At 39.8% G+C, this 25,185-nt stretch overlaps 2 protein-coding genes across 6 annotated transcripts in view; one reads left to right on the forward strand and one right to left on the reverse strand.

Annotated features, from left to right (window-relative positions):
• The first annotated feature begins 2,656 nt into the window (after positions 1–2,656).
• agpat4 (1-acylglycerol-3-phosphate O-acyltransferase 4 (lysophosphatidic acid acyltransferase, delta)) lies at positions 2,657–8,570 on the forward strand. Of its 3 annotated transcripts, none has more exons than XM_005915466.3 (10): positions 2,657–2,979; positions 4,355–4,535; positions 4,778–4,947; positions 5,033–5,194; positions 5,313–5,466; positions 5,603–5,705; positions 5,784–5,859; positions 6,728–6,926; positions 7,032–7,053; positions 7,576–8,570. In XM_005915466.3, the coding sequence occupies exons 2-10, from the start codon at positions 4,358–4,360 to the stop codon at positions 7,610–7,612; spliced, it is 1,101 nt and encodes a 366-aa protein (XP_005915528.1). In that variant the 5' UTR covers positions 2,657–2,979; positions 4,355–4,357; the 3' UTR covers positions 7,613–8,570. The 3 variants fall into 3 exon arrangements, with proteins under 3 accessions (XP_005915528.1, XP_005915529.1, XP_005915527.1); XM_005915467.3 differs by having other exon boundaries at positions 7,035–7,053; XM_005915465.3 differs by lacking the exon at positions 7,032–7,053 and having other exon boundaries at positions 2,661–2,979.
• Positions 8,571–13,781: 5,211 nt separating this feature from the next.
• Positions 13,782–25,185, reverse strand: part of map3k4 (mitogen-activated protein kinase kinase kinase 4) — a gene marked incomplete in the record, with an annotated part of 22,285 nt that continues 10,881 nt past the window's right edge. For 2 of the 3 annotated variants that reach the window (XM_014329031.2, XM_014329034.2), the window contains 18 exon segments: positions 13,782–14,696; positions 14,788–14,967; positions 16,195–16,301; positions 16,680–16,802; positions 16,893–17,052; positions 17,131–17,247; positions 17,349–17,419; positions 17,507–17,698; positions 17,818–17,898; positions 17,991–18,091; positions 19,373–19,495; positions 19,792–19,888; positions 21,919–21,997; positions 22,088–22,166; positions 22,681–22,814; positions 24,160–24,321; positions 24,683–24,832; positions 24,932–25,185. In XM_014329031.2, coding sequence (XP_014184517.1) covers positions 14,676–14,696; positions 14,788–14,967; positions 16,195–16,301; positions 16,680–16,802; positions 16,893–17,052; positions 17,131–17,247; positions 17,349–17,419; positions 17,507–17,698; positions 17,818–17,898; positions 17,991–18,091; positions 19,373–19,495; positions 19,792–19,888; positions 21,919–21,997; positions 22,088–22,166; positions 22,681–22,814; positions 24,160–24,321; positions 24,683–24,832; positions 24,932–25,185 — 2,231 coding nt within the window. 3 annotated transcript variants of the gene reach the window in all.

A 25,185-nucleotide genomic window follows, 5' to 3' on the forward strand; every position in this document is an offset into this window, starting at 1 on the left:
AGATAGCGTTTTTTGGTTTAGCAGCAAATTTCAAGGCACGTTTTCACCCCAATGCAGAGTGATTCTCATGTATTCGCCTCTTGCAAGCTGATTTGGCTTTATCCTGCAGTGTTTCTGCTAAGACGGGTGAACTGTTATTTTAGTTTATTTTGATTCGACCGAGGCATCCAAAATGTCTGTCACTGTGAATAACTAGTTGAAGTGTGCTGTTATTAAGTCCCCATATACTCAGAAATATGTTTTGTTTATTTTCACCTTCACCGCACATAATGATTTTTTTCTCAAACTCTCTCTGCAGAGCTTAAACCCGAGTTTAACACACATATGGAAGAAGGATTTTTATGGAAACACAAAATGACTGGAAATTAGTCCAATGTGCTGCTTATGTTGAAACCTGAGAAAAGCATTTCAAGAAAGTGGGAAAAATCTCTCAAAATTGTTGCCTACGAGTATTTTAAATATGTAGTAGTGCAGACAAAGATTCTGAGATGCTTTGCCTCATAATTTCTGTGGTTACAAAGTGGCCTGCGTATCCTAGACTTCCCTACAGCCCCTTTGCTCTGCTTGTGTTTAGCATTTGACGATAAGGGACTACCTGAGTCACTTTAATATTTGTTTAAACTTATACGACCTTAAAATGAAAGCCAGAAACACCTCATCAACCCACTAGATTGGACTGTCATAAAACACCATCAGTCTTCTTACCAAAGCTTTGGGTTACAAAAGAAAAAGTAGAAAAAAGAAATGTATGTTTGTTGGCTTGATGGGTCCATTAAGGATGGCATATCACACTTTTGCAGATTAAATAGAACACAGATTTGGTATTTATACCATAGGGAATGACAGGACTATCTAGCCTGAGACACTTTTCTTTTCTAATGGAGTCGTGTTTAATGAATCTTTATTACCCTCTGGTGTCAGCAAGTGGTATTACGTATGTACGTGTATGACATATTCTTTTTGCCGTTTCCACATTCCAGCTAATCAACAGATGCAAGGATACTGATGGTTACACCCATTTAAGGAGGATGTACACTGTATCACAAGATACAATAAGATAGTTGATCAAACTGTTTCACTACCTCATCTACACAAAGGATTTTGTAGAGGGTGCAGGAGCTGTGGCAGTTGTTGGAGGCAGTTGTTTCACTTAAAACGACAACTTTAATTGCTACATTTTGACTTTATTCTCAAATAGTGCTTTGAGTTTAATCTAAAAATGTATGTGCTGTGCAGAGCAACAGGGGAACTGTAGGTGAACTGAGCAGAGAGTCCAGAGTTTGGAGAACTAATAGAAGCAGAGTGAAAGAGTGAAATCTAAAGTATATCAGCTGAATCAAATTGGTTTAAGGCAGAGGAGCAGAGCTGAGACAGAGCAGCAGTAGTGGTTGGGTGGACTGGTGGAGTTGAGGCAGGTGTGGACAAGATGTTAAACTTTCTTCTTCTACTCAAATTCAGTTTTGTAAGGGGGCTGGAGCCCTGCTGCCACAGGTGACAGGGCAAGGTTCCCCATGGACAGGTCTCCAATCCGTCGCAGCCAACCTGAGCTTAAACTGCCTATGTATATCAGATTGATCGCAGACTTACTTCGTCTGATAGGAAAAATTTATGGCAGGTTTTAGGTACAATGTTGGTATGCCTGACAGTCTCATTTTGCAACAGAAAAATAAAGTGAGATAACTTTATCTTACTGGATAAAACAGACACTGACAAAGTCTAACTTTGCAGATATAACTTGCAGTTTAAAAAAGGAGATAAATTGCAATATAGTTTAATAACTGTTAAAGTTGAATGCAAACCCAGAACCACATGTGCTACTTTTACGATAATAAATTTACTAAAATATAATATTTAATTAAAGTCATTAAAATGTATTTATTATGTTGTCATCATTGTTGACATACATTCTAAACAGTTGTTTTGTTTTGTTCATAAAAATATATATTTTACCTTTGTGACCTGTAATTAAATGATATAAATAATTTCTAAAACTAATGGAATCCCTTAAATTTAACAGTTAATGAGTCCAGATTTGTATTCACTGCATTTATTTTGAGATCGATTGCTTCTTTAAATTTTTTTCTTCTACGTACATACACTACATTACCAGCAGGGGGAGCTGGCCGCATGCACTCCATTAGCTAGTGGCAACGAAAGTGATTTCAGCCAATTACATTCAAGGGACGCCCACTCTGTGTGCTGCTAAATGCTACATTAAAAGACACGAGGCCGTCGTTACTACTCTTACCCACTCAAATCGAAACAAGGAAGCGACTTACGACGTTTCTTGGGTTTCAGAAGAATTTATCACGTGTATGACGAAAACGTTGCGCCGCCCATGCCTCCCACGCGCTTCCCGCTTTTCCTGTGACCAAATTTGGCATCGGAGCTGGAAGGGAAAAGAAGAGGTCTCACTCAGCCCGAGTTTGTGAGACCAACAACAAAAAAGAGTGTAACCGCACCAGGAAATGTTGGGATATAGTATAACTTTCTGTTAAAAACATTTTGTTTTTTAAAGATTATATCGGACATAATAACTATATGAGAAGAAAAAGTCTATTATTACAACGTCATATTTGTTCTCGTTGTATTAGTCATATGTTCCACTTCATTATGTAGAGAAAATCCCGTGTTTTGATTGGGCCAACAAAGAGTAGACGATCTTCGCGCGAGGCTGTCTGCAGAGTTTCTCGAAGGTGGCGCAGGTTCACACATGTCTTCATCCCGCGATCCAGGTTTGGCAGGCGGCTGGGTGTGGTTCCTCATGCTGAGGGACGTTTCACCAGATGGCCGGGTGGTGCATAGTTCTAGGCCTGCGCACTAACAGCTGAAGGACGAGGGACATCGCGAACTGGAGGTGGCATGGACGCGTAGTGGGATAGTGGTGTTTGGTTGTCTTTTAAATTTGTTCATTTACACTGTTTGGAAAGGTAGAAAGGTGTCTGAGGCAGGAACACTGGGCACTAATACAGAATCAAGGTAAGTGTCACGTGTTTGCAGGTGTGTACATGGGTTTTGTGTTTAAGCAGTTTGGTCATTTTCCAGTCGTGTTTCTCTGTGCTCTGAAACAGCTGCTAACCTAACAGTTTGCGTAAGGAAAACTCAGTAAACACAGAGAAGGCCGTTGTGGGATTGACTATGAATAATTGGTGATATGGTTTTCCCTGTTCCTGAAACGGTCATGTGTTGTTAGGAGCAAACAGCAAACAATTGCCCTCTGATTGGCTGTTTGGCTCTGGAATGCATCTCAAAGACACTATTCAGAGGGGGGAGTAAAAACGTTCAAAGAAATCCTTTATGTCAGACTCGATTCATGTTTTAAAAACTCTGAGAACAGTTTTGATCACAGCCTGGCTTTGCGTGGAACAAATTAATAATAGTATATAACAAATTTTGCTTCTTTGTATTTTATATCCTGGTTGCTTGTGCCTCAAAGGTGGAGAATGTATATATTATTTTCTTTATTATTGTTTTTCAAACGTTTAAAAACAGGAACTATTAGAAAGAAACAGTTGGGAAATAGGCTAATATACTGAATCTTGTGTCTATGTATGGAAAGACAGTATATGAGACAAAAACGGAGAAGAAAAGGACTATAATGTGGATTGGACTGAAAGAAATATGGCAACTGGCCTGATGGAGTGATGAATCCAGATTTGACATTTTTGGTTCAAATCGTTGTCAGTTGAGGAAGGCCCACATGCATCTCTCAGGTCCTGTGTCTGGTCATTTATCTTTTGTTTGTTTTTTTTTAAATATTTCTCAGAGACACAATTTTCAAGTACTGTCACTGTTTGCTATAAATAGTTTTTTAGTCCTGTCATTACTAATTTTGTCCTACACTCGTCCAGTTTCCTCATTTGTTTGTTGATTCTTTTTTTCCCCTCCTTGATGGTGCAAAGATACTGTTTTTATCCCTGTCAAACAGTGTTATATTTGACATGTTTCATAGTCTCAACAAAAGAAATGGGAACAATTATAATTATGTGTGTTTGCAACAGGCTGCTTGAATCAGAGAGACACGGCACTGGTTCTAGAGTTGGATCCTTTTTTTAGTGGCTTGACAAGCAAAAAAATGAAAAACAGAAACACTTCTTTTAAAGTGGTCATGTACAAGGACTGAAAAGCCTGGTGAATTGTTGCTCAAAGCTTCTTTTTAAAATATAAAAAGTTCGGGCTACTTGCAAAGTATTAAAAAAAATGAGGTTGTTCCAGACTTTAGGACAGTACAGTACTGGACATAGTTTCTCTACCTTTGAGTCACAAGCAATCAGAAGCCAACAAAAAAATGAGATGATTTTATTTTATTGTTGTTACCTGATGTAATTAAATGTCTTCTTATGAACTTTTACAGAACATGGGGCTTCTTCAGCTGCTAAAATCCCAGTTCTTGTGCCACCTGATCATCTGCTATGTCTTTCTGGTCAGCGGCCTTATTATCAACCTGTTGCAGCTTTGTACTTTACCTGTGTGGCTGGTCAGTAAGCAGCTGGCCCGCAGAATCAACATCAGACTGGCCTACTGCATCTCCAGCCGTATGTATAACCTTAGCTGTACCATTACAACCTGGCTGTTTCCCAGAAGCAGAAAAGTTTTTTCTTCTGCTTCTGGGAGAAGAAACCTTTAGTTTCAGTGGTTTCAGTGGTGCTGTTGGTGTGATGTTATGACAATCCTCTGCTGCACGAGTTCCCAGAACTCTGTACTGCATGACATCATTTCACAAAAGCAATCCAGGTGCCCTTTACTCACATGTACCTGTTTGCGTCTTTGTCCTTAGAGATGGTTGCTATCTTGGAGTGGTGGTCTGGGACAGAGTGCACACTCTACACTGACCCAAAGAGTTATCCACTGTATGGAAAAGAGAATGCCATTGTGGTTCTCAACCACGCTTTTGAGATAGACTTCCTGTGTGGTTGGACCTTCTGTGAGAGATTTGGAGTTCTTGGGGTAAGTGAAAGTAAGCCAGAAAACTTCACCCACCCCTCAATTCAATGCTTCCCTGCAGTTCTTTCAATGTGTTCTCAACTTCCAGAGCTCAAAAGTGTTAGCCAAAAAACAGCTGGCTTATGTACCGATCATCGGCTGGATGTGGTACTTCTTGGAGATAGTTTTCTGCAAAAGGAAATGGGAGGAAGATCGAAGGACGGTGAATGAGAGTCTTGAGAAACTGCGGGATTACCCAGAAAACTTCTGGGTGGGTTTCGGTCTGTGGTAATTTTAGAATCAAGAGAAGTGAGAGTGATATTTTTGTGGCCATAATTATAATATAATTATATAACACCCAACTTTTTTCTTTTCTTTTTTGGCAAAAGTTCTTGCTTTATTGCGAAGGGACACGCTTCACACCAAAGAAGCACCAGGTCAGCATGCAGGTGGCTGAAAGCAAAGGGTTGTCCAAACTAAAGTATCATCTTTTGCCCAGAACCAAAGGATTCTGGGTAACAGTTCAGAGCCTCAGAGGGACGGGTGAGTTTGTCTTTGTCTATGTATTTAAATGTGGCCACCAGAAAGTACCCGATCAGTTTTATGGGGCGAGGGGGTGGATTTGCAAATCAAATGAAAGGTGGCGCTGACTAACCGCCGCATGTTCCGTGTTGTGCAGCTGCGGCTGTTTACGATTCCACGCTGAACTTCAGAAACAATGAAATGGCGACTTTGCTGGGGCTTCTTAACGGGAAAAAATATCACGCAGACTTATATGTGAGGTAGGAACTGATGTTTCACACACTTGTTGCTTTTCATTTCCTGTGTGCTGGTGTAACCTTCATCTCTGTGATATGCAGGAGAATTCCTCTAGAGTTGATCCCAGAAGATGAGAAGGAGTGTGCTGAGTGGCTCCACAAACTTTACCAGGAGAAGGTGAGAGTCTTAAATATTCTGATGGATGCATGATTTTCAAAAGAGACGCATTAGGTAGAGGTACTAAATCACCCAGTTTCTTATTACTGAAATAGAAGCCATACTGATTAAATATGTAGCCTAAAATAAGTGCCTCTTCTTTTTTTTTTTTTTTTTTTTTTCACACTGAATAGTAGTACTATAAATAAATGGGTGGCTCCATCCTCTTGTAGGGGTATTTTTGGTGCTGCAGGAACTGGTAAACAGTGTCTTTGAAATTTTTTGATCCAGCCACTGATCTTACAGATGTGCCCAGACAGCCAAAACCTGGATCTGGAATCATCTCGGATTTGAATTCCACATGAAAACATAAAGATTTTGGTGTAATTTAAAGAAAACGGCTCCAGCAGAGAATACAAAAAATATTAAAAAGCTGGAAGCTTTTGCACTTGAGTGAAAGATTAGTGTGAGGAAATATTTATTGCTCACCACAAATGGCATTAGTGGTAAAAATTAACTTTGAGGGTAGGAACAGTTTGGCTCGTGGACCTTTTTATGGAGATAGAGTCAATGTCATTTAACAAATTGACCTATTATATACACAGTTTTGAAGGTGTGGTGAGCTTATCTGTGGTTTTGGCTGACTGCCATGCCACCCTTTTTAATTACTTTTCAATCCATGCACTTTATAACTGAACTCTTGAATCTGGACTTGGGAATGTTAAACTTCGTACACACTTGGTTCCATTTTAGCTCTTACTGGTTTTTTTTTTTTTTGGTTTTTTTTTAGACACACGGCAGCCATGTGGCTTTAAAAGAACCAACTTTAGCCGTGCTTCCCTGTTGTGGGTTTTGGTGTTGAGCTGCTGTTGCATTAATTTGTTAACAGGATAGCTTTCAAGAGCACTACGCAAAGACTGGGCGCTTCCCGGGCCCCATAATGAGTCCTCCTCGTCGACCATGGTCCTTGATCAACTGGCTATTCTGGTCCTGCCTGCTCCTGTACCCTCTAGGCCTGCTGCTCACTCAGCTGATCAGCTCTGGATCAGTATTTACCATCGTAGCTTCCGTGGCTGTCTGCTCTGCAGGTTTGTGTCATCCATTCACAGGCAAGGTCAAGCCACCCTAATATGGTTTAATACGGCCCATCCCTCACTTTAACCAGCTCCTTTTTGTCCAAATGTTACATAAAGCAGCAGATTTGACACCTCCAATGTAAGTCTCCCTCTTTTATTTTATTAATTTATCAGTATTGGGAGCATGTCCATAACAGCATTCAGGCATGTGCTTAAAATATCAAAGTTAGATATCAAGTCATCCACCTGATTCTTTTTTATTATTATTATTATTTCACTGGTTTCACTGTTAAATGGAATTAATCACTCTAACAGCACGGGTTTTTCAAGAGCATGTTGCAGTTTCCACAATAAATAAGAGGCCTTGATACAGACTTGGAGGAGATGGCTTAGGTGTTATCAGTTATTTAAAAGAGCCAGTTAATGTGCAACATTGCTTCTCATTTCAAAGTGACGTATTCAGCCACGTCACTAAATTGTCATAATAAAAACGCTTGATAATTAAAGGGCATATGCACCACATTCAAAGTCAAATTTACTGTGGAAATAAAAATGTCCCATTTCAAAGCCTGTCAGCACTTCTTTGTGACTCACTCAAACAATGCTGTAGCTTCTCTGAATCCTGTGGTGATTTTTTTTTTTTTGTCTTTTCTTCCCACAGCTTCACTGGGAGTTCGCTGGATGATTGGCCAGACTGAGATAAAAAGAGCCTCAAACTATGGGAATAAGGAGGTTTCTCTAAACAACAACTAGTGTATTCTGGAAACGGCGTCTTTTTATTGCAGAGCTACTAATCTGCAAACTGCCGTCAGGAAAACTTGTGCCAAAACAGTCCTGCCAGACTGCCATTTGCAAGTGCAGACCTGCTTCAAAGCAAGCGCAGACAGGATAGTTTTACACTAACGCTATGCTGCAGAAGACTGGGGACTTGGTAAGCAGGTTAAACACAGGATTAAAATCAGAGTATGTTTGAGAACAGCCAAGACCAACATTTGCTATAGAAACAAATTTAATTCAACCAAAAGGCAAGTGGACTACCTCGATGATTGCACTGTAATGCACAGATGACATTTAGGAGGTGAGAGAAAATAAAAATTTTGCACAAAAAAGTGGCCTTTGTTGTTGTTTGTACTTAAAAAAAAAAAAAAAAAGTAGTGAATGAATGGTATGATGAAGATCAGGGCCTTTTTTTTCTGCTCAAATTTGGCTACAATCCAGACAAAAGAACAGGACTTCACCAGCAAATAGTTTATTGTTAAAAAAAAAAAACAACAAAAAAAAAACCTGAGCCTTCCAGTTGATATTTCCTCGTCTGCTAAGGCAAGGATGACTTAACTCCCAGTATGAGAATATTTTGGAGCATTAAGACATTGAATAGATGCTAAAGCAGCGCCTCAACTGCGACTACACTGGGCGTAATGTAGAAACTCGTAGTCAGTTTATATTCTTCAGGTAATAAGGGAGATTGACCAGCTGAATTACATCTAATCTACACGTGTGGCTTTCTTTTTTTTCTAAATAAATCAATAAGTAAACCAATGTGCCGCACGGTTCCATAAATATAGTCCGTCCGTTTATATGTTGGCAGTAAAAACAAAAGTTCCAGTAACTTTTTGTTGACATTCACTGTTGCAGTCTTTCCATCTACGGCTGTGTGACAAAGTAATTGAAGTTGGTGCGATTTGCATGGTCTGAGAGGACAAAGCTCAAACTCCATGCGTCTCCTGTTTGCCCACGACCATCAACCTTTCGTTCCGCGTATGCTGATAAAGAATGAGAAAATGGTAAAAAAATAAACTGTTAAACAGTGATGCAAGCATCCAGTGAGGAAAAGTAATCATGCAACAAGAAGGAAAAAGAGAAAATGCCAAACCACAGAGACACCTGGTGGTAACACGCCAGCAGGACACAAGCTAAAATTTCTTACCTGCTGATCCTGATGTCCTCAGGTGCTGGTTTAATGTAAATAAGTAAACAGTGAATCAATATCTTCAATAACAGAATTAAAAATATTAATAGGGAGGCTGATGCTGAACGCCTCGATTTAGACATATACGAGAAAGAATTGGATCAATAAGTTTGGATACAAACTCAAAGCTCAAGCCTCATATTAGCTGATGTTATGAAAGATGGTATCTCTGCACAGCTCCATCAACTTTATTTTGGGAAAAGTGACCTACATGTGTAGGCAATGGTTAAATTAATAAATCAGTATGAATAATTTTACACAGGAAATGGTGACTAAAAATCAAAACAAAAGATGAGTAAAAAATTACTAAATTTGAGCCACTTGAAGCACATTAACACATGAGCTCTGTATGCATCACAGGTCTTTTAAAGTTCACACATTTGCAGGTCAGGCCTCTCAAGTGTTTATAGAACATTTTCCAATGCAAACAAACGTGCCCACAGTCCAGTAGTGATTCATCATAATGTAAGCCCATTTTCCATTTACACAATATAAACCATGTAGTTAAACTATTAAAATCTTACCTTAACCTAGAGGAAATTCTCAGAAAATTTCACAGCATAGATATAGGTTGTTTTCTGATTAACTCTTAATCAAAAGATAAGATATGAAACCCTGGTCAAGTGCATAAAACAGAAGTCTCTCACACAAAGTTAAAAGCCTTAGAGAACTCCTCATTTCTGTATATTTAACTAAAAAACATTAGGACTGTGTGCAGCACTGTACTGAATCATTTTCCAACATTTGTGGAAACAGTATAAAAGGCAAAAACAGAGTTTGTACAATTCCAGCAAGCAGGAAAGTCAATATTCGGCATTACTGCCTTTATTCTTAAACATGGCCTGAACTGTCTTGTGCAAGCTTTCTTCTCATTTCTTTAGCAGTCTTCAGGAATAGTTCTCCAGGCTTCTTGAAGTTCATCTTTGGATGTTTCTGCCTTTTGTTCAGTTATGTGTTAAGACCATCACACACCGGTTCATTAATACTAAGGTCCGTTCACCACTGACTTTCACAATTACAGTATTACACAAGAACTGCTGTTGTGTAACTTAACACAACAACCATATTAATTTTTTCTTTTGAGAAACCGTAAATTGTAAATTATTGAATTTCTGTCTTATTTTAAAGGACATGACTATCAGAAACTGTCCATCTGCTGCAGATAATTTATTTCAGAACTAAAATGTCTTCTTTTGTTCTCCAATTCCCAGTGCATGATATGCCCGTGTGAAATGGCTTGATAAACAAGCAAGCAAACAAAAGCATTCTTGTGGAAATGGTCAGGACCGGGAACTGGACTGAAAATGAGTGAAAAAGAAGCCAATGTCCGAAGAGAAACTTTGGACATTTGGAACCCGGAGAACTATTGCTCAAAACCACTTTGGGGGAAAAAAAAAGAAAGCCTGGCTTCTTGCAACCAAAACAAAAAGAAATGAGTAGTGACTCACAACAAATGGTGTCACATTTGTCCTTTCTTCGAGTTTAATCTGTATCTTTATGTCATAGTGGCCTGAGGTGCTGTCACACCTTATGAAAGCACTAGCCTTGAGCTGATAATGCTGTGCCTCGCCCATCAATTCAGGCGTGTGACATGAAGACGTGGCTGTGTTTTACAGCTTTGATTCGTGCAGTACAGCACAATAGACCTACTGCAGCTGCTAAAATCCCTCTTCCTGTGCAGTATAATCAGCATCAGAATGGCCTATTGCATCACAAGCTGTGTACACTAATGCCATTCTCAGCTACACAGATCACACTTGGATGTTAGGTGTTGTTGCTTAAAGGAAGACTTGTGTAATTTTACCTTGTTGCAGTAAACACGTTCAAAAACAGTTTTGCATCCAAAGACATCAGTTTGCATAACAGTTAACATTTAAACGACTTTAACAGCAGTACTCTAAAATAAAACCTTTAAAGTGATAGCAGGCTTAGTGGTGGTTCATTTCAGAATGTTCACTATTCCCAGATTGTTTATGGAAATTCCTGTGAATATGGTCACAGGCCTTTGAGCAGAAAATGTTAGCTGTATATGTAAATCAAATTAATTTAACAAATGGTACTTCCAGTTGTGGTCAGGAATTTATGTGCACTTGTCATGGGCATGAATGTCATGGTAATTTGGGGGTTTTAATGATTTCGTTGAACTTTTATGTTTCCAGAAGTCAGGAAGCTCTTTCAGAGACATTTCTAAACAACTGCAGATTCCAAAATCATCAGTTCAAATAATCCTGCATAAGTAAAAGTTATGCAGATGTGTCACAACTTTGTCATGGTCTGGAAGAAACTGTTACCCTTAGAGAAGAGAGAGGAAATTGGTTAGGAAAGTTCAAGCGCGCCATGAAATAGAAACGTGTAGAATGGCAGCAGTCACTGTCCAAAATGAAGCAAGTTTTACATAACTGTGGTCTGAGAGGGTGTTTCAAGATAGAAACCCCTGCTCCAAAATAGACAGATTCAAGCGCAACTGAAATTTGCAGCTGCCCACATGGACAAACCAAATGTTTGCTGGAGAACCGTTTTATGGTGAGATGAGACAAAGATTGAGCTGTTTGGCCACAATGATGAGGCATGTTTGGAGTGAGGCTATCAAACCTAAGAACAATGTGCCAGATGTCAAGCATGGTGGTGGTAGCATCATGCTCCGGGACTGTTTTGCTGGTACTGGTGAAGTGGATGAAATAATAAAGAAAGAGGAGTGCCTCCAAATTCACCTCAAATCAACAGCCAGATAACTAAAACTGGGACACAGTTGAGTGTTCCAGCTGGGCAATTATCCCAAACACACATCAAAACTGGTTTTGGAGTGGAGAAAGCATGCTAACATTAAGCTTCAGGAGTGGACTCCCAAAGCCCTAAAATCCTATTGAAAATTCTTTTGACTATGAACTAACTTCAAAGTTGGGCCCGTGCCAGGAAACCAACAAGTTTAAATAAAATTTAGGGATTCTGCCAAAAGGAGTGGTCAAATATGCAACCAAAATCATGTTAGAAGCTTGTTGATTGCTTCCCAAAAGCCATACTAAGTTGGTTGAGATCCAACTTAGTATGGGACATTTTAACCACACTTCTGTGCGGGTCTATGTATATATTTGACCCTGTGTAGATTATGGCCAACCTAAAATAATGCACGCAATTCTCATTTTCTAAAGTCATTAAAGATCTATCATTCCACCCTGGAAAAGAACAGTTCAAAGAAACCATTAAAAAGCCAAAATTACGACATTCCCATGATGAGTATATGTAAACTTCTGACCACTTCTGTACCTGCTGCTGTCTTCGCTTGTGTGGCTACAGCTGTTTGCAATTGCGTGCTAAACTTCTGGATCAAAAGATGGCTCATTGGGGTAAAATACAGCAAACACTATCATACAGAAAATAAGACTAGCGAATTAAGGTCTATTCTTATCTGTTTATCTTATTTATTCACGTGAAATGTAGTTTTCTAATGTCATTAGCTTGAGGAAACAGAGTATTTATTGTAAATGCAAGGTCAAGGACACATTAAACTGATGGATTATTAAGAGTTGATACAGGCACAGACGTAACTGGGTTCTTGACGCTATATTTTCTTCATGTATTGAATGAAAAATTCACATAAAAGAAATTTACTGTGGGAAACGTCCCGCGCAAAACTGTCCTCCCTTCATTCTGATTTGCGCATGTGAAATTCTAAATATACTCTCAGCTCCCCTGGAAGTTTGACTGAGACTGGCAGAGACGCTTTGGTAATACAAAGTTCAACACTTTCCTCCAACTCAGATGATTTTACATTAACAGCTACCAGTTTCACCACTTGTGTTTTTCTTGGCACTGGTCTTCAGATGTTGAAAATGTAAGAAGAAGAAAAAGCACAGAGCTGTTTTGCTATGGATCAAAGATTGCATTATGAAATACACTCACGGTTCCAGTGCTTGTTCACCAGTCACATGGTAACAGCTCAGTGCAATTTGCCATGCAGGTCAAGATGACCGAACATCACAATAAGCAAGAAAGGTGATTTCAGTGACTTTTAATGTGGCACGGTTGGTTGTTGGTGACAGATTTGCTGGTCTGAGTATTTCAGAAACAGCTCATCTACTAGGATTTTCCTGCCCAGCCATCTCTAGGGTTTATAGTTGATAGAAAGGCAACAGCAACTCTAACAACCCCTTGTTGCAAACAAGGTATGAGTTAAAGTATCTCTGAATGCACAACACATCAAACCTTGAAGCAGATGGGCTACAACCCAGTGTGTGAATGGGTGGATGACTGGATATGTAAAGAGCTTTGGGATCCTTAGGGACTAGTAAAGCGCTATATAAATACAGGCCATTTACAACAGCAGCAGAAGACCACACCCCAACCACTCCTGTCAGCTAAGAGCAGGAAACTGAGGCTCTAATTCACACGGGCTCACCAAATCTAGACAACAAAAGTTCAGAAAATATTGCCTGGTTTAATGAGTCTCAATATCTGCTGCGACATTCAGATGGTAGGCCCAGAATTAGTCCTAAACAACATAAGGTGGGGGATATTTTCTAAGCACACAGCCTACCTGAGTATTGTCGTTCCCCATTTCTATCCTCTTATAATGAAAGCGCATCAATCTTCTTATGGCTACTTCAAACACGTCACAAAGCCTAAATTATGTTTGTTTCCTTTGAACATGACAAAGAGTTCACTGTAGTCAGATCTCAATCCAATAGCGCACATTTGGGTGTGGTAGGAGGGGAGAGTCATGTCATGGTTATAGAGCCAAAATGTCTGAGGAAAGTTTCCATCACCTTGTGGAATCTAGGCCACAAAGAATTGAGGTATTTCTGAAGACTAAGTGGGTCTGACCCAGTAATAGTTACTGGTGAGTGGATAACACATAATAAGTTAAAAATTTCACGGCGAGAGACAGACAGAACACATTCTTTAAAAAAAGAGAGTTCATTTATTAATATTGTTTGTACATGGCAAACACTGTGAGAGCAGCAGAGAACCAGAAGTTGTGTGTCAGTGTCTGTGTTCGGCCGTGAGAATGTTTTATGTTCAGCAGCAGGGAGGAAGAGCAGGCCCTGTTTCTCCTTTTCTTTGTAACGCCTTAGTCACATGAACAGCTCTTCACTGGCGGCCAGTAGACTTGAACATTGCTCCAACTTGAAATTTTCTCCTCAGCAAAGGCAAAGAAAAATAGAATAACAAAAAAAAAAAATCCTTCCCAGTGCCCACGCTTGCCAAATAGCAAGCAATACGATTTGTTGATTACATTTGGATGGTTCATTTCATAAAGGTAAAGCAGCCTCTCCTTCCATTTTGAGGCCTACCACACCTTTTCAGTCTCAGAGGGACAGACAAGCAGTAACTCCACTGTCCCCATGGGTAAACAGTTTAAAAGTGCTATAGGTTTTGCCCCACCCCCAACCACCTGTCCATTCCCCTTTGATAAAAAAATGAAAGGAAAAAAACAAGTATTCTTCAATGCCTTTTCAGAGATCTCTTCACCAGTGAGACCAAACAAATGTGGCAATAGGTATTTAACTTTACAATATTGTTTATACAGGAATTAAAACTAATTCTTTTTTCTGTTTTTACAGTATATACAGTCCCACCCGTCCTCTCTCAGTCCATAGATAAAGACACAACAAATCAATACTATATAGATCCAGTTGTCCTTTGAAATGATACTGTATTACTTCCTCAGTTTAAATCCATGTGCCTTCAGCAGTAACCTCCTGCTTCTCCGTGTCCACAGTTCTCGTTTCTTATTTGAACATGTACAGTAGTGCTTTAACTTGTAAACTTTAAAGCCACACAGGAGGTTTCGTTTATTCTTCATCCGTGCAGACCTGAAACAGATGCGAGGTCGGGGATATAATGTGAATTCCATGGAAATATTCAATTACAACTTAGAAATGTTTAACCTTCCCAGCATCTCACCTTAACAAATGGGTGGTCGAGCAGCATGCTAGCTGTCCAGCGTCGTTTGGGTTCACTCTCCAGACAGTGACCGAGGAAGTCCTTCCCTTCTGTGCTCAGCTTCTCGGGGATGGGAGGTTTGTGGCCCATGCCCACTTTGTACATGATCTGAAAGTTGTGCTCGTACTCATGCCAGGGCCTCTGCAGATAGAAACGTACGAATACGAGTTACTTTTTTTACTTGTGGTTTTGAATTTTGTTAAGTGAGTTTCCTGAAGTGGTTTACAAAAAAAAAAAAAAGGTTAAATCATGCTTAACAAGCAATATGTTTTGCAGTTTGGGGACAAACATGTCATTAGCAACAGTAACCATGCTCCCTTCACTCTGGAAGTGGTTTTTGCACAAGTGGTCACAGCTCAGACTGAAACAGCACCCTATAGCTAAACACTAGAGCTGTCATTTTGACCCCCTTACGCAGTTTAAAAATTGTGTAACTTTTTCTAAAATAGGATTATTCATCAAATACTGAATTTTAGACTTTAGACTTCAAAAAATAAGAAATTATGACCTTTACCTCAAACCACGGAGGATGTAATTTTGATGCCGTAGAAAATAATGTAAAACCACTACTGCGGCATGCAGGTTTACAGACTGTTTACAGACATGATGTGCTGCCATAACATGAGCTACAGCTACATGTGATTGATAAATAAATATGGAGAGAACTGTAGTTAGATAAAAGATGAATAATTGCTGCCAGGCTGAGGATGGGATTTTGAGCCAGAGCAGAGCAGGTCAAAGCGGAGGAGTGTGTGACTCAACATGTGGATAACCGGGTGAGTTGCTGGCTTTTCTGAACAGCGGGGGAACCGTAGCTGAGTCCACAGTGTGGAGAACAAATCTGAGCAAATAAAGAGTAAAATCCACAGAGCAGGGGCAAGGTGGAGCAGTGTGGAGGCTGCATGAGGTTGCATGTTTGGTGGCAGATGTGGTGGATGTGGACAAGATGATAAACTCTGATTTTTGTTTTTTTTTTTACTTTTCATTTTTTCCACTGTAATAATGTATTTGTTTAGATGTGTTAGCTGTTGTGTTATATGTTATATGCTTTGTTTATTAGTTTATTCTAATGTGTATTTTAACGTTGCAATCAATGACCTAAAACATTGATAAAACTAATAAAACATCTAAAAATTGAAACGTAAAACACTCATTTTGTAAAATCTAAGCTAAAATTAGAAAAGTTAAAATTAGAAAACAACAGCAGTGGTGGTCACTGCCACCAGCATGGCTCAAAATGACCCCTGCGGGCAAGCTCAACATTAAATTTAATTTCCTTTCTATTGAAGTAGCTTACTAAAACTTGGAAAAATACCAGAGTGAAGCTTTGAATGTGCGAAAAGGAAAACCCTCTCTTTAGCTTGTTACCTTTCCAGTCACCATCTCAATAAGGACGCAGCCCAAACTCCAAATGTCTGCTGCCCGCCCGTGACCTTCTCCCTTCGCTCTGGTGATAACTTCAGGTGCCATGTATGCTGAAAGAATATCAACACATCTGATATTAATAGCAATAGTATGATATAATGCATAATAACAATGCAATAATGATTTGACAGAAATATTAATGCAGCACATGAAAATGTGAAAATTATGCAAAACTGTAAAAATCACACATTTCTACAGGAGACTGCGAAAAAACAAGAACTTTCTGTTATTTGATTGTTTATCTATTACTTTTTTACTTTGGTGTTGTATTGATGGTCATGGGGGAGGTCTTTATCAGAAGCAAAAGCTGCAAAATGAATGAAAACAGTGCTCTTTCACATTTTTCAAAGCCGTCCAGTGAGCCAGACTGAAGTCTGTGGTGGGCCGATTATCATATTTTGACACTGCAGGTTTATTTAATGTGTTACCTGCTGTTCCCAGAGTGCTGTTCACCTCTCCTGGCATTGTGTGAGTGTTGTTTCTCAACTTTACTGAGCAGCCAAAGTCACCCAGCTTAATCAGGCCTGATGATGTCAGAAAGATGTTGGCTCCTGATGGGGATGAAAACAAACAGGAGGATGAGGAAACGGTTGCTGATCAAATAAAGCAACAGTGAGATAGAATAAGTGCATGGCGCTGACCCTTAATATCCCGGTGGACAATGCCGTGTTCATGCAGGACGTTGATGGCTATAGTGATCTGTTTGCTGTAAAGCCTGATGACGTGCTCCTGCAGCCCCAGCCGGGATACCTCCTCCAGAGTGCCCTCGTCACAGTACTCCATGAAGATGTACATCTCCTCCTACAGGTGAGCACACAAGCATTAATACCACACCACTTCCACGTGCCACAGGTGGCTTCCTGAACTGATGCTTCTTACCCGGTGAAGCTCGACTCCGAAGTAGCGCACGAGATTCGGGTGTTTAATGCCTTCGAATATTTTCAGCTCGTCTGCAGTCTCCTTGATTGTTTTGTGATCATTTGGTTGGAATCGGATCTTAGTGGAGGCAAAAAAAAGAGAATGAGAAATGTCTGTTAACATCAACATCAACTCTGATCTGTTAATACTATTGAATTCCAACTAGATGAAGCGCATACCTCCTTCATAGCCATCAGCTCGCCGGTGTCAACATTGATACAGGTATACACCTTCCCATACTGGCCCTCACCTGTGATCAAGCACAAAGGCATCACATTTGTGTTTGCAAGAGTGTTAAACTACATCATAATCAAAAACAGTCACACCAAAGTCGTACCTATCTTATTGCCCCTCTGCCACTTGAAGGTCACTTTCCTGAGCCCAACTTGCATGACGTTGTCATACGACTTGGGTGTGTGGCACACCTGGCCGATGATGTTGCGTTGCTTCATCACGGCGTAGCGTTTCTCTTCGAATTTGCGAATGGAGAGACGGACGGCCTCCATGGGGCTTTGCCGCGCTGCTGTGTCTGAGAAAGGAGACAGGATTAATATTTAAACTCTGGAAACATTTCTGCTGTGATTTAGTTAATAGTAGTTCTGTGACTTGTAGCACCAGATTTTGGTACCTATCCCTAAATAATCTCACCCTTGGACTGGCTGATGAAGGTGCGGAGCTCCCAGCTTCTGCGTGAAGAACTGTTAGGGTCTCCCTTAGGATACGAAGGTTCTAAAGTAAGAAAGGAAAAGAAAAGAAGATTCAGACAAGGAAGGCTAATATGCAAAGCAGATCAAACACCATAGATCGCTGAAAGCTCCCACCTTCTCTGTCCTCTGTAGGGCTGGAGTGACGACTCAGAGACCTGAAATTCAACTCTGCTGCAACTGACGACAGCCGGTCATTCTCATGGAAACTGGATCCTCTGCAAAGACAAAGAAGAAACTGATGCAATGCTGTGATTCAATCAAAAACTACTTATTCAGATGGAGTGTTTCGGTCTGGCGCAAGTTAGTGCAATCTCATCTACCAAGAAGGAACTTTACTTTATAAGCTTTTTAACAGTACACTCTAGATACATTTTGCACTGAATGTTTCCTTTATCTTTAAATAAACGGAGGAAAATTTAACATTTTTTTCTAAAGGCATCTTAATTAAAGCATTTTTCCCAGACTTGTGTTCATAATGAAACTTAATACTGTAAATTACATGATTTAACAGATTACTACAAATTCAGAGGGAAAGAATCTGAATTCAGGAGATGTTGAAGATATAGATTAATTAGAGAGGGCCTTATGAAAGCCATTAACAGCTCAGCATTCATCAGTGGCATTCACACTTGAAGATAAGACCTTTATGCATGCTCGGATTTCTGTACTAATGCACCAGGAATTCTAAAAGCAGTCAGTCACCAGCATCAAAGCAAGACAGATGTGGATAACACTAAAAAGCAGAATTCATAGCCAACTCCTTCAGTGAAGTAGTGTTCGTTTTCACACCATGCACAACAATCACAGCCTCTTCCCTTAATCAGTAGACCTGTGGAAGTCTTCTTTTTTTGGAGTTGTTGACATTTTTGCAGGACTACATTTTAGGAGGCTACATTTTAAATCTGTGTTTTTTTATAGCCATGCAAATCACTGTGTATCAAGCCTCGAGACTAGAATAATTGTAATCTTACAGGCATGCTATGAATTAATTACACATACATTTAAGGTAAAATGGAAATGCCTTGTTATTTCATTTGATCTAAAGTCAAATGGCTTAAAAATGTAAGCAATTAAACTAAATCAAACAGACTGATCATCTGCATCTGTGATGCCCTGATGTGGAGCCTGTGTGTGACTTTCATTGTACAACAGTCAATCGAATATTTCACAAAATTTCCCAAATATTGTTGGTTTATATGCAATCAGAAGCTTAGAAGTGTTTCATTCTTTACGTTTTTTTAATTTACCGTTAAGGATATACACTGGCAGGACATCCCAGATTTGATAATTAGGTAAAATACTTTTTGGCTTTAAACTCTTCAGTACAGAACAAAATGTCCTGGATCTTGCAGTTAATAAATAACATGAAGTATTTCTTCCTCCATTTACAGAAGCCTTACAAAAACATTTCTGACAGCTTTTGGGTTTTTCCCCCCTTTTTTTGACCGAGCTGAACTCTGACAACAGTTTCTTCTTTGGGAGGGGGGCAAAGCTACCTGACGTCATTGGGGGTGCTGCCGGGTGCTTTGGTGTGGCTCTGTTCCCCCGGTCCCTGAGGGACAGGGCGAGGGCCGTTTGGGAACAGCTGGTTCCGGAGATCACAGGGGAGACTTCGAGAGCTGTGTGGTGAAAAAACAAACTGAGGAGCGCTGCCTTGGGAGGTAAGGTGGCTTGCATGGGATGTGTGAAGTTATATGTAGGTGTGTGACTGGGTGGCTGGTTCACGGACAGATATGCACACTCACTCTCACACACACAGAGCACACCACACACACGCACAAACAAAGAAGCTCAAATGTTTCACAAGCTTAACTAGCCAGAAAAAACATTAGAAGGTAAAAAAGCAAAGCCATGCAGGACAGAGTTTAAACATTAAAAGAAAAGTGTTGAAAAACTTAAAACTGCAGTCACCCACCTGAACCCTTCAGCGTTAGGGATGATCAGAGGGGGGTTTGGTGGATCACTATGGCAACGACCCACCAACTTTACAGGACGAGGACTATTTCTGGGACCTGAAAAGAAAAACAACAAATGCTAAATTTATTCAATTGTCCAAACCCCCTCCCCCCAAAAAACAGATCATCACTGGGTTTAAATCATGGGAATGAGAAATTAGTTAGCAGTAACAAGATATCTAAGTCGTGTTTTTATGACTCCAGTGCGAAAAAAGTTGGAACACTGTATTAAATTGCAATGATTTACTAATCTCATAGCCATATTTTATCCTCAATAAAACACAGAAAACATCAAATGTTGAAAGTGAGGCATTTTACTATTTCATGAAAGTATTAGCTCATCAATTTGATGGCAGAAATACATCTCAAAGATATTATATTGGGGTGAGAGGTAGAAGTGGCTGGAAAGGTAAGTGGTAATAAAATAAAACTGCTTGAGAAAGCTTTGCTCCTAATGAGATTAATTGACAGCAGGTCAGTAAAGTATTTTAGAGAGGCAGGATTTCTCAAAAGTGAAGATCAGCAGAGGTTCACCAATCTGCAAAAGACTGTCTACAAATTACAGAGCAAAAATCTAAGTTAATGTATTGGAAGTAATTTAACTGATGATGTAATTTAATGTAAACTTTGAATATCTCATTATCTGCAGTTCATAATATCATCAAAGGATTCGAAGGACACAAAGAGCAAAGTTGAAAATCAACTGGATACCGGTAAACTTTGGGCCCTGAGGCCCAAAAACAGACATGATCCTGTCTGGCTGTGAACACAGTTTACTGTAGGAGTCACAAAAGCAGGTTAAAGCTCTAACATGCAAACATGAAGACGTGAACATCGACGTGTGATCTGGAGATGCTGTCGTCTTCTTTGGGCCCGAAATCTTTTAAAATGAATTGAAGCAACCGCATACTGGAGCTATTACAACAGCGTAGCTTTCTAAAAGAAGAATCTAGGTGCTGAACTGGCCTTCCTGCTGCCCGGACCTTTCTCCAGCATAAAGCATTTGGCACAGCATGAAACAAAAAATATGACAAATAAGACCCAGGACTGTGGAGCAGCTAGAATCCAGACAGGACAATATCAGGCAAGAATGGGACAACACGTCTCTCCCAAAAGTACAGAAACCGGTCTCCTGAGTTCAGACATTTATGGAGCATTTGTACAGGAAGAGGGGATGTTATGCCTGTCCCCACTTTTTTGATTCATGTTGCTGTCATCAAAGTCAGTTAATCATTTTCATCAAATTAGCTTTTTTTCTACGCTTGATTGTAAATAAAATCTGGGTTTATGAGAGGTTTTCTTTACATTTTACACAACATCCCAACTTTAATTGATGGTCTATAATCATATCCCACTGTGCTGAACTACTTTACTCCATCAAAGACATAGATATAGCAACATTTTGCTTTATTCTGGTACTAGTTTGCCAACTTCATATCTAATTTTCCAATAACATAACACCTTTTCCATAAAAACATTATTTGGTGGTAGAATTATTTTTCCATAAACACTTAACGTGCATTATGTAACAAGTAATGTCATAACAGGACTCCTCAGATTTTCATATTTTTACTCATTTACTTTAACCTCCTAGGACCTGGCGCCCACATATGTGGACATCACATTTTGGGTTATTTAGACCAAAATATTCAATTTTGCTCTACAAGGGCCTGATATCCACTTACGAGGACATTATGCAGCTACCGTTCTATCAAAATTTTAAATGAATATCCTCATATGTGGCTCTTATTTTTCCTAAAAACAAAAATTAGGTAAAAGAAAAAAAGACATCTGGTAATTCTTTGTTTTTACATTCATCTGGTCCCAATATGCTCAAATATCAAAGAGAAATTAAAAATGCATGTAGTGGAAGAGTTCAGGACTTAGGAGGTTAAAGAAGTTAAAGTCAACTTCAAGACACACACACACTTTTTTAATATTCTATGTGAACTGAACTGTAATGTCATTGCTGCTGTGTCTGCTTTGTGTAGCAGTGTCCTCTCCATGGCATCCAGATTGTAAACTTGCAGCGTATAACCTGAAATCAATCCTGATATGGAAGATGCTATCGTGGAAGAGCTTCTTACCAAAGTACAGGCCAGTAACAGGGCTATGGGGTTTTCCAATCACATGTCCAATACATTCATTCATCAAGGCTTGTAAGTTCTGAAGAAACACAACATAAATTTTCAGTTAGTATAAAAATATTGTATTCCAAGCACGCCTATTGTTTATGTTGTAGGAAACTATACTTACCAGGAAGTCATCCTCTGGTAATTCTGATATAAAGGCAGGCTCAATAGCTTGAAGAAAGTCAAAACCCTGAGTCGCCCACCTGTGGAAGCGAAACATTGTTAATCCGTGCATGCAAAAACAAACCACAACAGAATGTTTAGTTAATGATTTATGGGGGGGTGGTTTGGTTTTTTTAAGCATTTAAGACAGGAAGCACTAATATGACAACTGACTCATACCCAGAGTTAACCGGGACTGTTTTTGTTTGAGTATTTGTCACACTATTATTAGACACTATCCAAAATGTCATGCTTCTGTCAAATTCTTCACTGCATTAAGAGTGCAAGGTTGCCATAGTAACGAGTCATGGCTCAAAGGAAAAGCTCTTGACAAAGAGCTCATCTTTAATGAACATTGTGAGTTTTCCACAGTAAATAAATATGGCAGCAGCAGAATAAAAATCTTATAGCTTAATACTCAACCAGTAGGCCTGGCTTTAGCTACAAAAAGCATCCCTGAGTAGCATATTGCAAACCAGAAGACTACCAAGCAGAGCAGATACTCAGGAAGGAGCACAGTGAACAATAAGTGTTCAGCTGATAGGAACATCTTACCTGGGTTTGGTGCCCCTGCCACTCTCACATTTGGTCAGGACATAGGTCATCCATTTGCGGGCAAAAGCTATGTAACGGTCCCCGATCCTCTGTCTGAACTCTCCTGACATCAGACGCACCACCTCCTTGTGATACTGGAAGCAAAAAAAGAGACTGATAAGATGCTAAACAACTGTGCAAAAGTCCTGAGTCATTCCTTCATTTCTTTGTATTTTGCTTCTAGGGAGCCAGACTACATTACAGTTACATTACAGTGGTTCTCCTGGCTTTTTGAAGGTCTTTCAAAGTTTTTCTTTGGGCCCTGGCTCATTTTTTCATCCATTTTCAGTCCAGTCTTTATGCCTGACTGTTTTCAGAGGAAATTTGTTTTGTTATATTTATAAAATAAGTCATAAAAAACTGAAAGATTATCAAAGTACAGTCAAGTTGATTGAGAATGGAACAAAGGCAGCCAACATCCAAAGAATGCCCTTCAAAAAGCCTGAAAAACTATTCCTATGCCTTACATTAGGGGTGGGCGATATAAACGATATACGATAGAAACAATATAAATTTGGCCAACGATAGAGATTTTGACTATACCGCTCTATCACGATAGCGCATGTTGATGATGTCATCAAGCTGCACCTGTTTTGGTCGAAAGCATTGCAGCGGCTACAACCATTATCATCTGCAAATTATGCCGGGCGACAGTCATAGCAAAGAGATGAAGCACTTTTGAAATATGGGGAAAGCCAAAAACTGTGCTTCCTCCACTTCCATAACATTGATTCAATAATGTTGAATTCTCTCGCAGCTGTTCTGTTCCCATGTTGTTGCAGTATATTAATAACTAAACTCGTATTGTGGATGAAAAATCTCAGTTGTTCTCCTGACTGAAGTTTGGCCCGTGTATAGCATCCTGCTATGCGATTGCATTTGTCCCTGACTACCAGAATCCGTCACGTTAACTTTTATCGAGTGGAAGAAAAGTTGGCGTTCATCCTCCAGCTTCACTGTGCTAATGTTGTGCTAACATAGCTGTGTCGCTAGCAATCATGTAGCACAACATTATATACCAGGTAGTCCAACTTCAGTAACCCCTCAAACGCCACTGCTGTTTAGTTTTCTGTCTTCATTTATGTCAGAAGTGGTAGCAGAGCTGTACGCTTTAATTCGTTTCAAAAATCTCAGTCAGAACATGGTATGAAATGTTTAGGTGTAAACTAGCGAGCTAACTTCCTGTTAACTTCTAACTCCGTTAAATTTAATAACTTCTGTTTTCATGGATGCCTGGATGTTAAACTTAATACCAGCCCTACCTTACATGCTGCATTTCCATGTATGTTTCAATAAATCACTGCTTCTGCTCAAAGCCTTTGCACAGTACTGTATGTAGCTGTACTTCTCAGTTTGAGTGCATTTATGTACTTAAAATAGCAAGCGTGCAGCAACAGGAATTGAGACATAGCATCTGCCCACACTTTTCCAGTCTTTTACCTCGAAGGCAAAGTTGTAGCCTTGTGTCATCGCCTCCCTGTAGTAATGATTCAGAGTGGCTGACTCGGACTCGTCGATCTCGGCCTTAAACTCTGTGGTAAACATGTTATCTACGCAGTCAATGGCATGCCTTATCTTAATGCATAGCTGCAGTGCCTCATTCTGTGAAAGGAGAGAGAAACACCAGAAAAGAAAGAGACATGTTTAAAACCTTTTTCATAAAAATGATTATTAATGCATGTATTTATTATCAAGTGCAGCCACGTGAGATTTTTATTTTGAAAGTAACAGATAAAGTTGCTGAAAGTTTAGTGGCTTCCATTTAGGAAGCACTTCTAAAATATGACCTGAAAATGATTCTGTTTCTTCTTTTTATCTAATGTTAATAGGGCAGAAATTCAGGGTAGCTGATAGCAGTTGCTATAAAAACTGATTTGAAAGTAGGACACCGACATGCACCTGTCTGCACAACAACACAGAATAAACCATGGGTTAGATGTCAAGCATGTGGTTATATAAGCACCTTGAGCTCTTCCAGAGCGCCCGCGATGAGGGGCTGACTCGATGTTTGCTCTCGGTTAGGAGTAAGCACATCCTCCATGGACTGCTGAAAAACCTTTCTCTGAACCACCAGGTGAGCTGACTGCATCACTATCAACAGCATGTTCTCTACCTGAAAGCATATCGAACCATTGTGAGACACATAAACGTCAGGTACAAACAGGCAGACGCACACACTTGCACGCAGACCGAATTTAGAAATGCCACAAACCTTCATGGCCCTTAAAGTGTCAACAGTTTCCATCTGTGGGACCAGCTTGAGAAGCTGTCCATCCCACTGAGCCCAGTCAGAATAAGTGGTGGAATCCCCAGCTTTGTGTTTGCTCATGAGCAGGTAGGCCTCGTCCTCAGCGATTTCATCTGGCTCTTTAGAACAGTCTTTGCCAGCTGCAGCATTAAGAAGCTGCAGGATGACGGGTCGCTGATTCATCAAGCCACAGGGGACAAAAACCTGAAGCTCTTCCA

This window comes from Haplochromis burtoni, unplaced genomic scaffold (assembly GCF_018398535.1).
Source record: "Haplochromis burtoni strain Fernald_Lab_line unplaced genomic scaffold, NCSU_Asbu1 Contig_12, whole genome shotgun sequence".
NCBI lineage: Eukaryota > Metazoa > Chordata > Actinopteri > Cichliformes > Cichlidae > Haplochromis > Haplochromis burtoni.

Coding starts and splice junctions, on each gene's coding strand:
- agpat4 (XM_005915465.3), top strand. CDS start 4,358: ATGGGGCTTCTTCAGCTGCTAAAATCCCAGTTCTTGTGCCACCTGATC. Junction 5,195..5,312: donor ATTACCCAGAAAACTTCTGG/GTGGGTTTCGGT, acceptor TTTTGGCAAAAG/TTCTTGCTTTATTGCGAAGG. Junction 5,706..5,783: donor CACGCAGACTTATATGTGAG/GTAGGAACTGAT, acceptor TGTGATATGCAG/GAGAATTCCTCTAGAGTTGA.